Source organism: Ursus maritimus, unplaced genomic scaffold (genome assembly GCF_017311325.1).
Source record: "Ursus maritimus isolate PB19 unplaced genomic scaffold, ASM1731132v1 scaffold_16, whole genome shotgun sequence".
Lineage (NCBI taxonomy): Eukaryota > Metazoa > Chordata > Mammalia > Carnivora > Ursidae > Ursus > Ursus maritimus.
In genome coordinates, this window is record NW_024424008.1 from 48686783 (window position 1) to 48702117 (window position 15335).

Here is a 15335-nt window from a genome sequence, read left to right on the forward strand (position 1 = left end):
GCTGAACTTTGATGACTTAATTCATAAGACCTTTTCACCATGTTCCATATGTCTTTCACACTCTTTTCTATCTTCTCCATCCCCTGCCTCTTGGTGGCTTAGTCTGGATTTTCCCCCTAATTTATCTTTCACTTCACTAATTTTCTCTTCAGCTGTATCTGTGCTGTTAAACCCCTTCATGGAGTTCTTAATAATCAGTTCTTATGTTTTTCAGTTTCAGAATTTCTAATTTCAAATGTCAAAATTATCAATTTTGTCTTTAGTTCCTTTAACACATTCATCATAGATTTTTTTAAATCCATGATTGATAATTCAAATATCTCAGCCTGTCCTAAGAGTATATTTCTATTGTCAATTTTTCCTCTCTGTTTCCAGTTGCATTTCGTCTTTTCATATGTCTGATTATTTTTTATTGAATGTTGGACATTGCATATAAAAAATTATCGACACAGGGGCGCCTGGGTGGCTCAGTCGTTAAGCGTCTGCCTTGGGCTCAGGGCATGATCCTGGCGTTCTGGGATCGAGCTCCACGCTGGGCTCCTCTGCTGGGGGCCTGCTTCTTCCTCTCCCACTCCCCCTGCTTGTGTTCCCTCTCTCTCTGGCTGTCTCTCTCTCTGTCAAATAAATAAATAAAATCTTAAAAAAAAAATTATCAACACAATCGGAGGCCATGGATGATGTTATTCAGAAAGGGTTTACTTTTGCTTCTGGCAAGCAGATAGGCTAGGAACACTAGGATTCCCAGATCATCTTAATCTACTCCAGAACTGAAAGGACTGAAAAGCTGGGCCTCAGTCCCTATAAAGACTAGTCTACTTGTTTTACCCTTTCTCCTACAATCTAGGCCCTGAGGAACCCAACCCCCAAACCAAGAGTTTCCCAGGGCCCTCTACCCTGGTAGGCTCTGATTCCAACTTTTTGTCCTCCCTGACATCAGCCTTTTGAAAACTCTACTCAGCCTTCCAATTGTCACTTCCAGAATCAGCCACCATCTCATGGACAAGGCAGCCTCAAACATCAGGCTAATATCTCAGAGCTTTCCTTATCTTCTGGAACTTGGCCTCATAATTCCTTACTGCTTTTATAGCTCTTCGATGCCTTCTAGCTTTTCCAGCTATCAGCAATATATTTGGTTTGAAACAATCTGACGTTGTCTAACAGTGGTAGAAGCGAAGTCTGACATCTTTTTTATTTCACATTTAATTTGACATCTATTTCCTTGTGTCAACAAAAGCTCATTATAAGCTTGATGTCTAAATGATTCCATTCTATGGCTATACCATAATATATCTTAACCACCCCCCCAACCCACACTCTGTTTTAACATTTATGTTGTTTTCAAGTCTTTACTATCACAAAGATCACCGTGATGAACATCGCTGAGCGTGTTACTCTTTCATACATCGGATTATTTCCTTCAGACAGATCCCCCAGAAGTAGAACATTAGGTTCAGCCAGAATAACTGCAAAATTTCCATTTAATAACTAATCATCAATGACTCTTCAAATGAGTCAGATAATAGTAAATTTTTAAAACTAGGTATTTTATTCTCTTTACACCATTTCCTGAACTCTTGAAAAAAACAGGCCCACATAATCCTACTAAACACAAGCTGAATCAACAAAAATATCTGATGTATGAATATTTTAGCAGTGTTTTAGGAAGCTGCTCATCCTATTAAAGATTTCAAGCCAAAAGGGAAAAACACAGCCAAGAAAAAAGACTACCTCAGAAGACAACTATATTCTAAGTGCAAGAGTTAAGAACTCAGCTAATAAAACAAATACAAGTCTCCAATGACTGTTACATTCCAAAACCTCACTTGTAAGCCAGTTGTTTATAATGCAGGATGTATTTTTATAGAATGTACGTTTATAATAAAAATAATTAAAATGAAACCGTCCTGAGGGTAGTTCATGGAGGAAGGTAGGGGAGACTGATAATGAGACTAAGATCTCAAGATCCAGCAAAGGCTACAACAGATATACAATTGAAGGTTTTTATTTTCACAGAAAATTGGACATGATATGGAGGAAAAAAACAGAAGAGAAAAAGATAAATGAAAAGCTAAGCTTTCTGGGAAGACAACAGGAAATGAGGTCTACAATAGAGCTAAGAACATTAAACATCATTAAAAGAAGGGACACCTCCATCCTCTGAAACAGAAGGGAGTGAGGGCAGATTGAGACACAAATTCAGACATATGAAGGCAGTAAGTTGAACAAGGAATGTTCCTGATGGTTTTGGTTTTTCTCAACGCACCCATTCAACACATGTATGTCAAGCACTGGGATACAGAAGTAAAAAGACAACACGCCTGAATCTGAGAGCCATCAGGCAATACACTATAAAAAAGAAATGAAGAAAAATAGGAGGTTCTAAGACCAGAAACCATAAAACTCCCAGAAGAAAACACAGGTGGTAAGCTCCTTGACAGTGGTCTTGGTGATGATTTCTTGGATCTCCAAAAGCAAGGGCAAAAGAGCAAAATTAAAGGGGACAACATCAAACTAAAAAGTTTCTGCCCAGTACAGGAAATCATCAACAAAACGAAAAGGTCACCTACCAAATAGGAGAAGATATTTGCAAATCGTGTATCTGATAAGGGGTTAATCCAAAACATTAAAGAACTCACACAACTCGATAACAAAAAACAATCTGATCTTCATGTGAGCACGTTTTTCCGAAGACGACACACAGATGGCCAACAGGCATAAGAAAAGATGCTCAACATAACTCATCACCAGGAAACTGCAAATCAAAACCACAATGCGATATTACCTTCTACCTGTCAGAATGGCTAGTATCAAAAAGACAAGAGACAAGTGTTGGCAAGGATGCAGAGAAAAGCGAACCCTCATGCATTTCTGGTGGGAATGTAAATTGATGCAGCCACATGGAAACCAGTATGGAGGTTCCTCAAAAAAAATTAAAAATAGATTTACCATATGATCCAATAATTGCACTTGTGGATATTTATCTGAAGAAAACAAAACTAATTTGAAAAGACATGCACCCCTGTGTTCACTGCGGCACTATTTACAATAGCCAACATATGGAAACAATCTAAGTGTCCATGGACTGATGAATGGATAAAGAAGATGTGGTATGTATGTACAAGAGACTACTACTTGGCCATAAAAAAGAATGAAATCTCACCATTTGTGATAACATGGATGGACCCTGAGGGTATTCTGCTATGACATAAGCCAGACGGAAAAAGACAAGTATCGTATTTCACTTATATGTAGAATCTAATAAATAAACATGCAAACAAAAAAAAACTCATAGAGAACAGATTTGTGGCTGCCAGAGGGGAGAAGGGGTTGGGAAGCCAGCAAAACAGGTGAAGGGAGCAAAATGTATAAACTTCGGTCATGGGAATGTAATGCTTGGTGACTATAGTCAATAACACAATATGTATTGAATAATTGAGCGTTGTTAAGAGAGTAAATCTTAAAAGTTCTCATTGAAAGAAAAAAAATTTGTGAGAACAGCTTCGTAACTTTGTATGGTGACAGATGGTAACTATACTTGTTGTGGTGATCTTTCTGCAATGTATACAAATATAGAATCATTCATTATGTTATACACCTGAAACTAACATAATGTTACATGTAAATTATACTTTCATAAAAAGAAAAGAAAAATATCAGGCTCTATGCAGAGAATTTAAATAGGGTAATGGAATAAGAAAATGCTGAACGACTCCTTTATTTTTTTTTAAGATTTTATTTATTTATTTATTTATTTGATACGTAAGAGAGCACAAGCAGGGGGAACAGCAGAGGGAGAAGCAGGCTCAGGGAGCCTGACTCAGAGCTCAATCCCAGGACCCTGGGATCATGACCTGAGCCGAAGGCAGACACTTAACCCACTGAGCCATCCAGGCATCCCCTGAACAACTTCTTTAGAACAGTGAACAGGGAAAGCTTCTCAGACGTGTTTTTGGACTAAGAGTTGAAATTACACGAAGGAGTTAGCCATGCAGTATCAGCAGAAGAGGAGCCCAGAGCAGGGAACTAATCCAACAGTCTGAAAGTGGGAACAGGTCTGGATCTGTTTGAGGAATAAAAAGGTCAGTGAGACTAAAATGAAGAGAGCAAAGTGGAGAGAACAAGAGAGAGATGTGGAATAGGCAGGGAATTAACAAGGAGACATTACAATGAAGCCTGAAATATAAGCTTTTAAGTTTTCAATTAAAGTTAGAAATTCGAGGACCAAATGTGTTCATATTTTGCTAAGATTCCATCAACCAACTATATGAAACTGTCCTGTTTCGGTCATTTACCTTCACTAATTTTCTTAACCTCTGAGCCTCAGCTCTCCTACCAGCAAAAACAGAATACCTACCTCACAATAAGCACTCATGAAAGGCCCGCAGTTTCCAATAAAGTGGGTACTCAGTATGTGTTAGTTCTGCTCCCCATTTCCATTCATCATGACCGGGCTTATCTTCAGGGTGGGCAGGAATTACGGACTGTATGTGGAGTGGTAGACCGCACACCACCTTTTGGTGACTCCCAGAAACTGGACCATAACTCCTGCCATCCCGGCTCATGCCACTGCTACCTTGCCAATCCTGTGTAGTTGCTAACTGATGACGGAAGGACAGAGAAAAGGCAGCAGGCCACCCAAGAAGAGGGTGACCCACAGTCTGCAAAAGCTACAGTATCCCCCCGTTCCAAGGTCCAAATCCAACAGAGCTCCCAGTGAGTTTACATTTACATCTGGGCCTACACATACCAACCCACCGGTTCTCCCTCTTTATTTATTTTTTTATATTTATTTCACTGAGAGAGACAGTGTGAGAGAGAGCACAAGCAGGGGGAGCAGGAGAGGGAGATGCAGCCTCCCCGTTGAGCAGGGAGCCCGATGCAGGGCTCCATCCCACAACCCTGGAATCATGACCTGAGCCCAACTCAGAGGCTTAACTGACTGAGCCACCCAGGCACCCCCTGTTTTCCCTATTAAATAGGTAAATGCATTAACCTCACAGAGTTTAGATTAAAATGCATTATGTGCCTAATACCTCTGGAAAAAAGATATACTTCCTTTCAACAACAAAACGAAACTAAAATTGCTTAGTCTTACATACAATACACAACTTACAACATGCAATCAATCAATGTTAATGACAATTCATTGAAAAACATAACACTCCTCATAACACACCAGATTTAAAATATCACAAGTTTAAAAATGTCTCCAAAAACACTTGATTTGCCTGCATTTTCAAGCTAGTACCACATACCCTTCACAAATATTATTTGCCCCTCCTTTGAATGAGACCTTATAAAGATCATTTGCAGATTAAATGTCTGCTTTTCTAAAGATCTTTTTGAGATGAATCATCACATGACCACGGAAATCAGTATTCCACTAACAACTCTTGAGTTTTTAACACTAATACAGGCCATAAAGAAAATATGTAAGTAGACCTACTTTTTTGATACTAAAATCTTCCAGAAAGGACAGAAAATGCCCTAAACATGTATAATCTCTAGAAAAAAAGTTCAAAAAAGGCTCTGTGACTAATTCAAGTCAATAGTTAACAAACATCAAAAGCGAAAACCTGCCTTTATTACTTAGTGAACTTTAAATTGGCAGTCGTAGTTAGCCAAAGCATAAATGGACACAGAGTTTCAAAAACGTTCAACAAAAAACTTCTAAAAAGCTAAAATATTTTCCTGCTCAGTGTGTCCTCCGTTTGGCCAACTTTTATTTGGCCTTCCAAGTCTTGCAATGGCAAAAATGGTTCCTTTTGTTTACTCCTGCCTGTACATACAGCATCCCTCAAAACAATGCCAAAAAGAAACGTGCTTAGCTCTGGGAAAGCAGCAGCATCCTTGTACAGCTGCCATACAGTCCATTCATAATAGCCTTCTCACTGGCCTCACTCCTCCCTTTGCTTCTGCCAAGGCTCAATGGTCAATAGAAAAAATTTGGAAAGTGCTATGATCACAATAAAGAGGAATAAAATTATGCTTGGAAAAAGCTAAATTTATAAAAAGAGAAAAGGTACCGAGAACAGTGCCCAAGCCTAATTCTATTCTGAACACAGACTCTTTTCTACCACTAAGGAACTTGAATTTCCAATTAGGCAGAAAACTCAAAGCATATAGGACTATGAATGACTAAGTATTTTTAGCTCTGTAGACCTCAACTTATCCATGGAAGCGTTTTTCATTTCAAACTTTTTCATACGTTAAAACGTGATTAAAATAAGCCTTATGCTTCAAAATGAGTATTCAGTTTGTTGAGTTGAACATAAAACACGTAAAATCTGGTTGCAGTTTTAAAAGGCTCCCTATTGCTCCAGGGAGCAGAAGGTATGGCACGAAGGACATCAGGTCTGGAGATCTGAGTTCCAGCCTGATGACCAACATAATCTGGCTATGTTGACCTTAAGCAAGTTTATTCACCTCTCTGGGTCTCAATTTCTGCCTCTATAAATGAAAGAGATCGATTAATTTCTAAAGCCTCCTACAACTTTAATTTCTTAACATCTTCTTAAAGTTTCAAGTTTAAAAACTCATCAACACAGAAACTTGAAGACGTTTAACAGTTTTACAAGTATATACAGTGAGGCTTTTAAATGTTTTTAAAAAAGAAATCAGAAACCTATACTTTTTTTTTTTTTTTTAAACATATCATCACTAGATAATGGCCCCAAGAAAAAAGCCTTTTACTTCTAATTACTATTCTCTATTATTGATTTCTCAAAACTCCATTCAGGGACTTGAACTGTAATTACTACCTAACACTTCTCAAATACCACCCAACACTATTTATTAAAGACACTATGCTACTTATAACTAATTACCAATCTCATTACTTTCATTTATCACATTAACTGCAAGGAAAAAAAATCCAACACAATGTATGATATTAAATAACCTACACGTGCTGATAGTTTAACCATCCAGTTTTTATACACAGATCCTATTTTCTAAAGGAAAAAATAATTCTCTACCCAGACTTACCGGTGCAACTTCAAACAGAATACTCAGCATGAACTAGAGATGAAATGATTTTCGCATCACTTTTGGATGTCAGACCCTGATTAAGATACAACGGTGGCTCAGGATACTGCCAAGGCACCGATTTGCTCTCAAGTCCCTCCCCATTCCCAATCCCCTTTCTTGACTCCTCAGGAATGAAGTTGAGGTTTGCCTAGTGATTCCCAAAGAGACTTCCCAGAGCCCTTTGCACACCTTAAGTTAGATCACCAGATTCTGAGTACACCAGGTCATCTTTAACTCACCAGCACCTGGCATACAGCTTGTGTTCAATAAAAGTGTGATTGTGGACAGATGCCAACATAATTTTCACCTAAGATAACAAGGAATCATATTTAAATCAACAAACTAGACAAGGATCGTGCACGGAAGCAAATTTTCGGAGGGCAATGCGCTAATATATGTATTTTTAAAACTTGAATGTATGAGTCTTTTGACTCAGCACATTTCACTTTTAGGAGTTTATTCTAAAGAAATATTTAGAAACTGCACAATGGATAGTCACTACAGCACTGTTCCTAATATTAAAAATCAGAAATAACCTAGAAGATTATCAATATGAATTTATTAGATAAACAGAATTATGTAATCTTATACGATCCTTAAAAAAGAATTCAGGGAGACCTGTATGTGGTATTAACATGGTAAATCTCCACAGGATAGCAAATTTTTAAAAGGCAAAAAATTCAGGAACCATTTTTGTTTGAAAGTCCCACTTCTGCTTAAGAATGTATTTTGTGAGTACAAATTACTTTTGAAATTTAAGAACATAATTAAAATCTTCAACATAAACAAGATACCCTACTGCTACTTAAGGAAAAAAAAAAAAAAGTCTGTCAAGCTCACCTAAAATAAAAGCAACTGAGGCTTGCTACTTCAAGTGTGGTTCCTGGGGCCAGCTGCGTGGACATCACCTGGGAGCTGGTCAGGAATACAGAATCATGGGCCCCACCCCAGATCTACTCAGCCTCTACATTTTTAACAAGATCCCCAGATGGTCTGGGGGCGCCTGGGTGGCACAGTCGGTCAGGTGTCTGACTCTTGGTTTCGGCTCAGGTCATGATCTCAGGGTCAGGAGACCAAGCCCTGCATCAGGCTCTGAGCTCAGTGTAGTCTGCTTGAGTTTCTCTCCCTCTCCCTCTGCCCCTTCCCACCTTCTAAAAAATAAATAAATCTTCAAAAAAAAAAAAAAATCCCAGATGGTCTGAATTCATGTTAAAGTCTGAGAAGCACTGGCTTTTAAGAAATCACTTAACAGTCTGAACACCAGCTCAAGGTCCACATGAAAAACAAAAGTATGAGGGGGGTGACTTAGGTTACTTAATCTCTCTGAATCTGCTTCATTCTCCTCACACTATTCTGAGCTTTCTGATGTATCGGCAGATGTGAAATGTAAACTGCTCTATAATATGAGGAATGATGAGAACTCAGTTATCAGCTTTAGTGAGTAAACGCTAAATGTCAGTAACTTGCTCAGTAACTTGCTCAAGGTGATAAATCTTTCATGGGCAATGCTTCCATCCAACCTTTTCAGAGCCAGTTAGGGAAAGGGATTAAGGACTGGAGGGACAGAACCCAAACTGTAGATAATAGTACCTCTGGAGAGGTAGTCACGTGGGGGGGGGGAGTAAAAGGGGACTTTTACATTTTGCTCTGTGTATGTTATGATTCCTATATTGTTTTTCACCAAGAGCGCTACACCTAGGTACTGCTAGTCAAAGTAGGCCTAAGAAAGGAAGAGGCGGGAATTAGGATCCCAGCCCATTCACTGAAGTATCCATACGCCGGCCTCATTTTAGGACTTCCTCATGGCTGATCCCAGAGCCAGAGGAAAGGCAGTAGTCAGAGAAGCAGCAGTCGTCTGAAAGGGTGCAGGCAGCAGAGTTAGGGAAGCAAGACTCACCATCCACCCTCCCAAAAAGCTACAGAGAGGAGACCCGCTCATTGGGGATTTCTTCTGAAGGAATCTCGGGAGCGTCTCTGATTGTGGCGCCGAATCTTCCCAGGGCTTGAAATCCCCAGTGGGTGTACGCCACCAATGCCATCATTAGCACCCCTTTCCCTTCCTCCTTTTGGAAGCTGCTGCAGGAAGGAACACTGTGGGGACAGAGCTGAGGCTGGCTTCCAGTGCTCCTGGTTGACTACTCCCACCTATTTCCTTCCAGCACAAAATGTGCTAATCACGAAAACATTTCACAATGACTTGCTTGTTACAATCCCCCTACTTCCAACAAACCTCATGTAGATAGAATCAACAACTTCATTAAAAAATATGATTGAAGTTTAGACTCAGTTCAAGTTAATACTTAATTCTTTTAACGATCTAGGCTAATCATTAGGGAAATGGGGTTTTTTTCATAGTATAAACGTTACTACGTTGTTATGCTTGAATGTAACACGAACTCTGTTGGCAGTGAAGAGTAAGGGGCCAATCGGCCCATGATTTATCAGGTTTAATGTATGTATACTAACGACATACCAACTACATACTAAAAACAGGTTTTACTATAGCAAGAGTTACCAGAACCGTCAACCAAAGTTAAAAAATGAACAGATTCTCTTCTCCCCCGGCCCAACCTTTTATTCTACATACCTTCCAAATTATCACAAATCACATGAAATGCTCACGTGAACTCGTATTTCATAGGAAATTATGAAGAATTTTACATCCTTTGGGGGAGGTCTTAACAGCACAATCATGTTTTACAAAGACTATATATTACCTTTATAACTGAAAAAGGTAAAACTACTTTGAGTAAATGATACCTGAATTCAGCACTCAAAAAAAGAGATTCTCTACGTGACTCCCCCTAGCTAATCATACAGAGAATGAGGAGCGACTATGTTTTGAGCGCATTTTATTTTGTTAAATGTTTGCACTTCATTCACCAAGTACCATGTGTTAGGCCCAGGAACTGAAATTAAGACAAAGCCTTGCTCCTGAAGAGCTCTACTGGAGGGTAAAACAGATGGAAAAAAGGGGTAAATGCTACCACAGATAATATACACTGAGTATAAAGGGATACTGAAGTGTACGGCCTCTGTAATCACCATGCGAAGGAACCAGTACACATAATTTGGAGACACAAACCCTTTACCTGAAAGTAGGTAACAGACGATACTTCACTGAATGATATTAAAGAGAACGTCTACTTTGCTTGAGTGTGTGAATGGCGGAACGTGTGTGTGAAGATTATTTTATACCTATGCAGGTCACTTTCCGAATTAACGGCTTTCTGTCCTTCAGCTTTGTTGTACACCCGAGAAGGTACTGTATGGAGGGAATAACTAAGCCTCAGGAGATGGGTAACCCCGGATTCCAAGTCGGGCTCCACCACTAAAGTAAATTACATAACCTCTCTGAGCCTGTCTCCATCTATTAAACAGACATGATACCACCAAAGGGCTACTACAGGAAATAAGTTTAATGTAATTAAAATTTATTCCCACCCCCACGTCTTTTCAGTTATTCCTTGGGAACACACAAAGCAATTTAAACATTTACAAAGCACTTACTATTGTGTAAGGCCTCACGGCAGGACACTGCAGGAGATAAGCAGATTATAGTTGCTGTCCTCATGGAGTTTACAATCTTGAGAAGTTAAGATAAACCCAGAAGAAAAATGTTTAAACTTAAGAGATCTAATATCATTTTGTACATACTTATGTGGTCCCTCATCACTATAATGTCATCTCCCGGAAGATAAGAATTTACACCTAACACTACGCTTGGGACTTAGCATGCGAAGGAAGGAAGGAAGGAAGGAAGGAAGGAAGGAAGGAAGGAAGGAAGGAAGGGAGGGAGATAGATAGATGAGAAGAGAAGGAGGAAGTAGTCCAATGAAATATACTGCAGCATAAATTCTATTTAGTGGACCCTACTTCCAAAATACAGAAGGATACTCAGGTACTTTGGCGGGGGTGGGAGGGGACGACAAACAGAAGATAGGCAGAAGGAAGAAGCATGTTTTGAAAATACTTGTTTAAACTCATGCCTTAAAAGGAAGCTTTTTTTCCCTTATAAATCATAAGGGAATTATAAATTCTTTTTTTAAATATTATTTATTTATTTGAAAGAGAGAGAGAGCTAGAGAGAGAGAAGGAGCACACATACACCCGACCAGAGGGGAGAGGGCAGAGGGAGAGGGGGGGCGAATCCTCAGGTAGACTCCCTGCGGAGCCAAAACGGGGCTTGATCTCACGACCCGGAGATCATGACCTCTGAGCTGAAACCAAGAGTCAGATGCTTAACCGAATGAGCCACCCAGGCACCCCAGGAATTCTTTTATAAATTATATCCCATCAAAAAAAAAATCAACACCTTCATGTTTTAATGATATAAGCTAATTCAAAAGAAAAACACAGTATGAACCTAACACACAGCCAGCGGGCTGCTCTACTTGAGGCGGTAACCTACAACCTCCAGTCTTCTTTGTACACCTGCAAGCTAAGAAAGGCTTTTGCAGTTTTAAAGAGTTGTAAAACAACAACAAAGAAAACAAGACTACGTATGTGTCCAGCAAAGCCTAAAATATTTACTATCTGTCCCTCGACAGAAAGTTTGCCAACTCCTGCTCTACCCCATAACGGAATTCTGAATCTCTCGCCAAATTTAATACTTCCAAGTTGACATTTATGGCAATTTATAGGATTTCTCTCTCTCCACTCCCCTGCCCACTTATCTCTTGCTAGCCACTTTCTTCACACTCAAGTATTTACACAAATATTAATTACAATATACTAGGCTAGCACAAAAAAAATCCCAGGGGCTGACCATGTCTTTTGTTTAATAACAAGTGTCCAGCACAAGCATTTTCCCAACAATGAGTTTAAGTTCCACGATGGATTAGTAAATCGGGCCTATGTTGACCAGAACCCGTGACTTATGCCAACTTCTCCATCTGCACATATTCAATATTGGGGGAGGGGAGGACACCAACAGTTCCCAGTGCTAAGTCAATAAATTGATTATTAATAGGCTGGAATAGCATCCACCCAGCTTCAATAACAAGGACAAAACAGGAAAGAGAGGGTGACTTAGCACCAAATTCAGTAAGCGTGTGGGACACTTGTGGATTTGACAGAAAGTTCCTTACCACTTACGTCATACCACATGAAGTCAAGAGGGGTTACGGACACATTTAAGGCTCTAACAATAAAAAACTGAAAAAAGACCTTCTATGCAAGCACGGAAGAGACAGTTCAATCTAATACTTACAAAAGTACTCAAAATCTGGAGAGCAGTACGAACCTATCTGACGAATACAGCAGAAAGAACAACTACGTTTTCATTTCAGCATGACTAGTAATATATGATATGGGGCAAAGAAGAGTACTAAAAATTACCTTCCAGGACAAGCAACACAAAAATAAAACATTCCTCTCTCCCAACACTAGAAAGGAAAAGCTAGGCAGCTGCTTTCCTTGAAACTATCAAAACCTGAAGAGGACTCAAAATGAATCCTCTTGATTCTTCCCAAATAATTAAGCATTCTGCAGAAAAAATAAATCAATACACATACTTTAGGAAATAAAGGAATTAAACTTAAAGAAGGATCTTATTTGAACTACTTTACAGAGATTCAAAAGTTTGAGAAAAAGTTTATTTTTAAGGAAAAGTCTTTAGTCAGTAGTTTTGATATATACTGCATACACACATCTTACATGCGAAACTAAAAACAGAAATGTTTTCCATATTCCACCACAACCTTTCAATCCCTAGCTATAAATCCCTAAAATGCAAACCTACAAACTTCAGATACTGAATACATTTGGTGGTTTTTTTTTTAAAGGTGTCAAAGAATTCAAAGTTTCCTTCACATGCCTAACTTTCTGCAATGGTTTTATTATGATTTCTAATAGTGAAATCAGCGCTACAACCAATATAATATACAAATACTTGTATCATTAATTACAGTACCAATTATTTAACATAAGAAACCCCAGCCCTGAAAAAAGTGGCTCTGAAACCACTTGTATGCACTGCAGGAGTGTTAATTCACGCACCGGAGTTATTAAGCTTTTATACAGAACATTTATATTTGCTAAGTGTTTCATAATCATTTTTATTAGCTGTTTTACTCCAAAACAATCCATGAAGAACTTACAGAAGAGGAACCTAGACCTAGAGAGGAACCAAAGAAAACCAATTTTACTCTGGAGGAAATAACACCGTTCTTGCCAGATACGTCTAATTACTTTTCAAAAATAAGTCATTAGTTAATGAATGTGAAGAATATTAAGGAAACACTGTATTGAATTCACTGGAAATGCTTAAACACTTTTGAGTACTCTGGACTACTATATTTCATTATACAGACACTATAAAGAAGTAAAATTCTCCCAAACGCCAAACTTAAGGGCCAAATATAATAAGCGGTTATTTTTCACACTTGTTTTAAAAAAGGTAATCAAAGCAGCTCATTTAACAAGCTTAAAGCCAGGTCCTGCAACAAGGAGTCAGCTCGGCCACGAAAAAAGGAGAACCCAGCTAAAAGCAGCGAGAGGAGGAAGTTCTGGAAGCAGAATCTGGAAAGAGTCTGAATGTGCGGCTCAGCACGCTCAGTTAATACATCTTTCCGAAGATAATGGTTCTAACCAGAACTTGTGGTTTAATCTCAGCACCAGCAATGGATCACATCCAATGTCTTGGAGAATAAAAACTTGCCCCAGCGCTGGATGTGGAGGAAAGTTCCTTCCTTCGCCCATTTAAATATCCCGGTTTATCTTGGTGTTACATCTTAATGAGAAAAAACTCTGCGCTCGCCGAGAGCGCAGTTTGCCTGCAGAGTTGTCCTGACCCCAGATCTCTCAGTCAGAGCCCGTAAACGTTAATTCCCGAGTCAGAGCTCGACTCCTCACCCAGCTAACAGCCCCAGCCGGTAAAATGCACACCCTTCTTCGCCCTCCCCCTCCCTCCTACCTCCCGGGGCCGATTTCGTGACCCACATCCCTAGACCCTGCAGAGCCCCAAACTCCGCACCCCCCATTACACTTCCGCCCCGGTGGCTTCCCAGTTAACCTTCACCCCAGCCCCCACCCCATCTTTGTCTCGCTACCCCAAACACACCACCTGAACGTTCCCCACTCCCAACCGCAGCCCTTCCCCCCCCGCCGACCCCCCACCTTCCTGGTCTCTTCCCCACCCCCACGTCCCCCACCCCTCGGCCGGGTCGCCCCAGCTCCTCGCCTCCCCAGCCCCGCAAGACCCGTCCCCTCCCCCAGCTTCCTCTGTCCCTTCCTTCCCCTCCCTCGGCCCCTCCGCCCACGCCCACCCCTGCTCCCGCGGGTCCCGGGCAGGCCTTTCACCTTGTCCATGAGCTTCCAGCACTTCTCCACCATCTTCTTGTCCACGGTGCCGGGCGGATGGGGGCTGAGGTGGTGGTGGTGGTGGTGCGGCTGGAAGGCGTCCTTCATGAGCCCGATCAGGCCGCCCGAGCCCGAGCCCCCGGAGCCGCCGCCGCCCCCGGCCCCGGAGCTCTTTTTCACGTTGCCGGCCATGGCCCGGGGAGGGTTGGGGGCCCAGCCGCGTCCGCCGGCTCCGCTCCGCTGAGAGCGAGGGAAAGAAGGAGGGCGTGAAGGAGGGGCCTCTCCCGGCCGCCGCCGCCGCCGCCGGCTGTCCGGGCGGAGGGAGGGGCGGCCGCGGGGAGGGGAGTGGGCGGCGACGGGAGCGCGGGTCCGCGCGGGCGCGCCCCTTCCGAGAGCGCGAGCCCGGGGGCGGGAGGAGCGCGCGGAGCTCGGGGAAGCCGGCGGCCTGGTCCGGACTGGGTAGCGACCGCTCCTGCGCCACCCCCTCCCGAGCCAGAGCTCCCGGAAAGCCGCGGCCAAGTTTCCGCGCCGCCTACCCCTCCCCTGCCCCCGGGGGCGGGCCCAGGCGGAACCTTTGCGCCTGTGCCCTCTGCTGGAGAAGCCGGGAAAGGAAGGGGGCGGGGTCTGGCATGGAGTCTGCGCACTAGACGGAAGCCGAGCCCTCCATGTTCCTTGTGGGCTGCAAGATTGGCGCTCTTTGAGTGGGTCATTGGGATGTTTAAATGAAGACAGGTAGCCGTGGAAAGAACCTTAACGTCAAGTCTTTCCCCCATACCTGACAGATGAGGAAATTGAGCTCAAAGTCATTTGCTTCTTCACATTGTGGGAGACAAACGGAAGTTCTTTCCCCACCCCTTGGTGTTTTGAACTCATTAAGTCGGCACCAAGGACAGGAATGTGACTGCTGCAGATTGTTCAAGCCTGATTACACCCCAGAAAGGCTTGAGACATTCAGGCCGCAAGCTCTTCTTCCAGGCCCTTTGACCTTCTGAAAACAAAACACT

The 15335-nt window shown here is 41.7% G+C and overlaps 1 protein-coding gene across 2 annotated transcripts in view; it reads right to left on the minus strand.

Annotated features, from left to right (window-relative positions):
* Window positions 1–14645, minus strand: part of CBL (Cbl proto-oncogene) — a 78699-nt gene extending 64054 nt beyond the window's left edge. Inside the window, exon 1 of one of the 2 annotated variants that reach the window (XM_040631129.1) lies at window positions 14332–14645. In XM_040631129.1, coding sequence (XP_040487063.1) covers window positions 14332–14523 — 192 coding nt within the window. In that variant the 5' untranslated portion in view covers window positions 14524–14645. The remainder of the gene's footprint in view (window positions 1–14331) is intronic. The other variant, XM_040631130.1, reaches the window with a different exon arrangement.
* Between the last annotated feature and the right edge of the window lie 690 nt (window positions 14646–15335).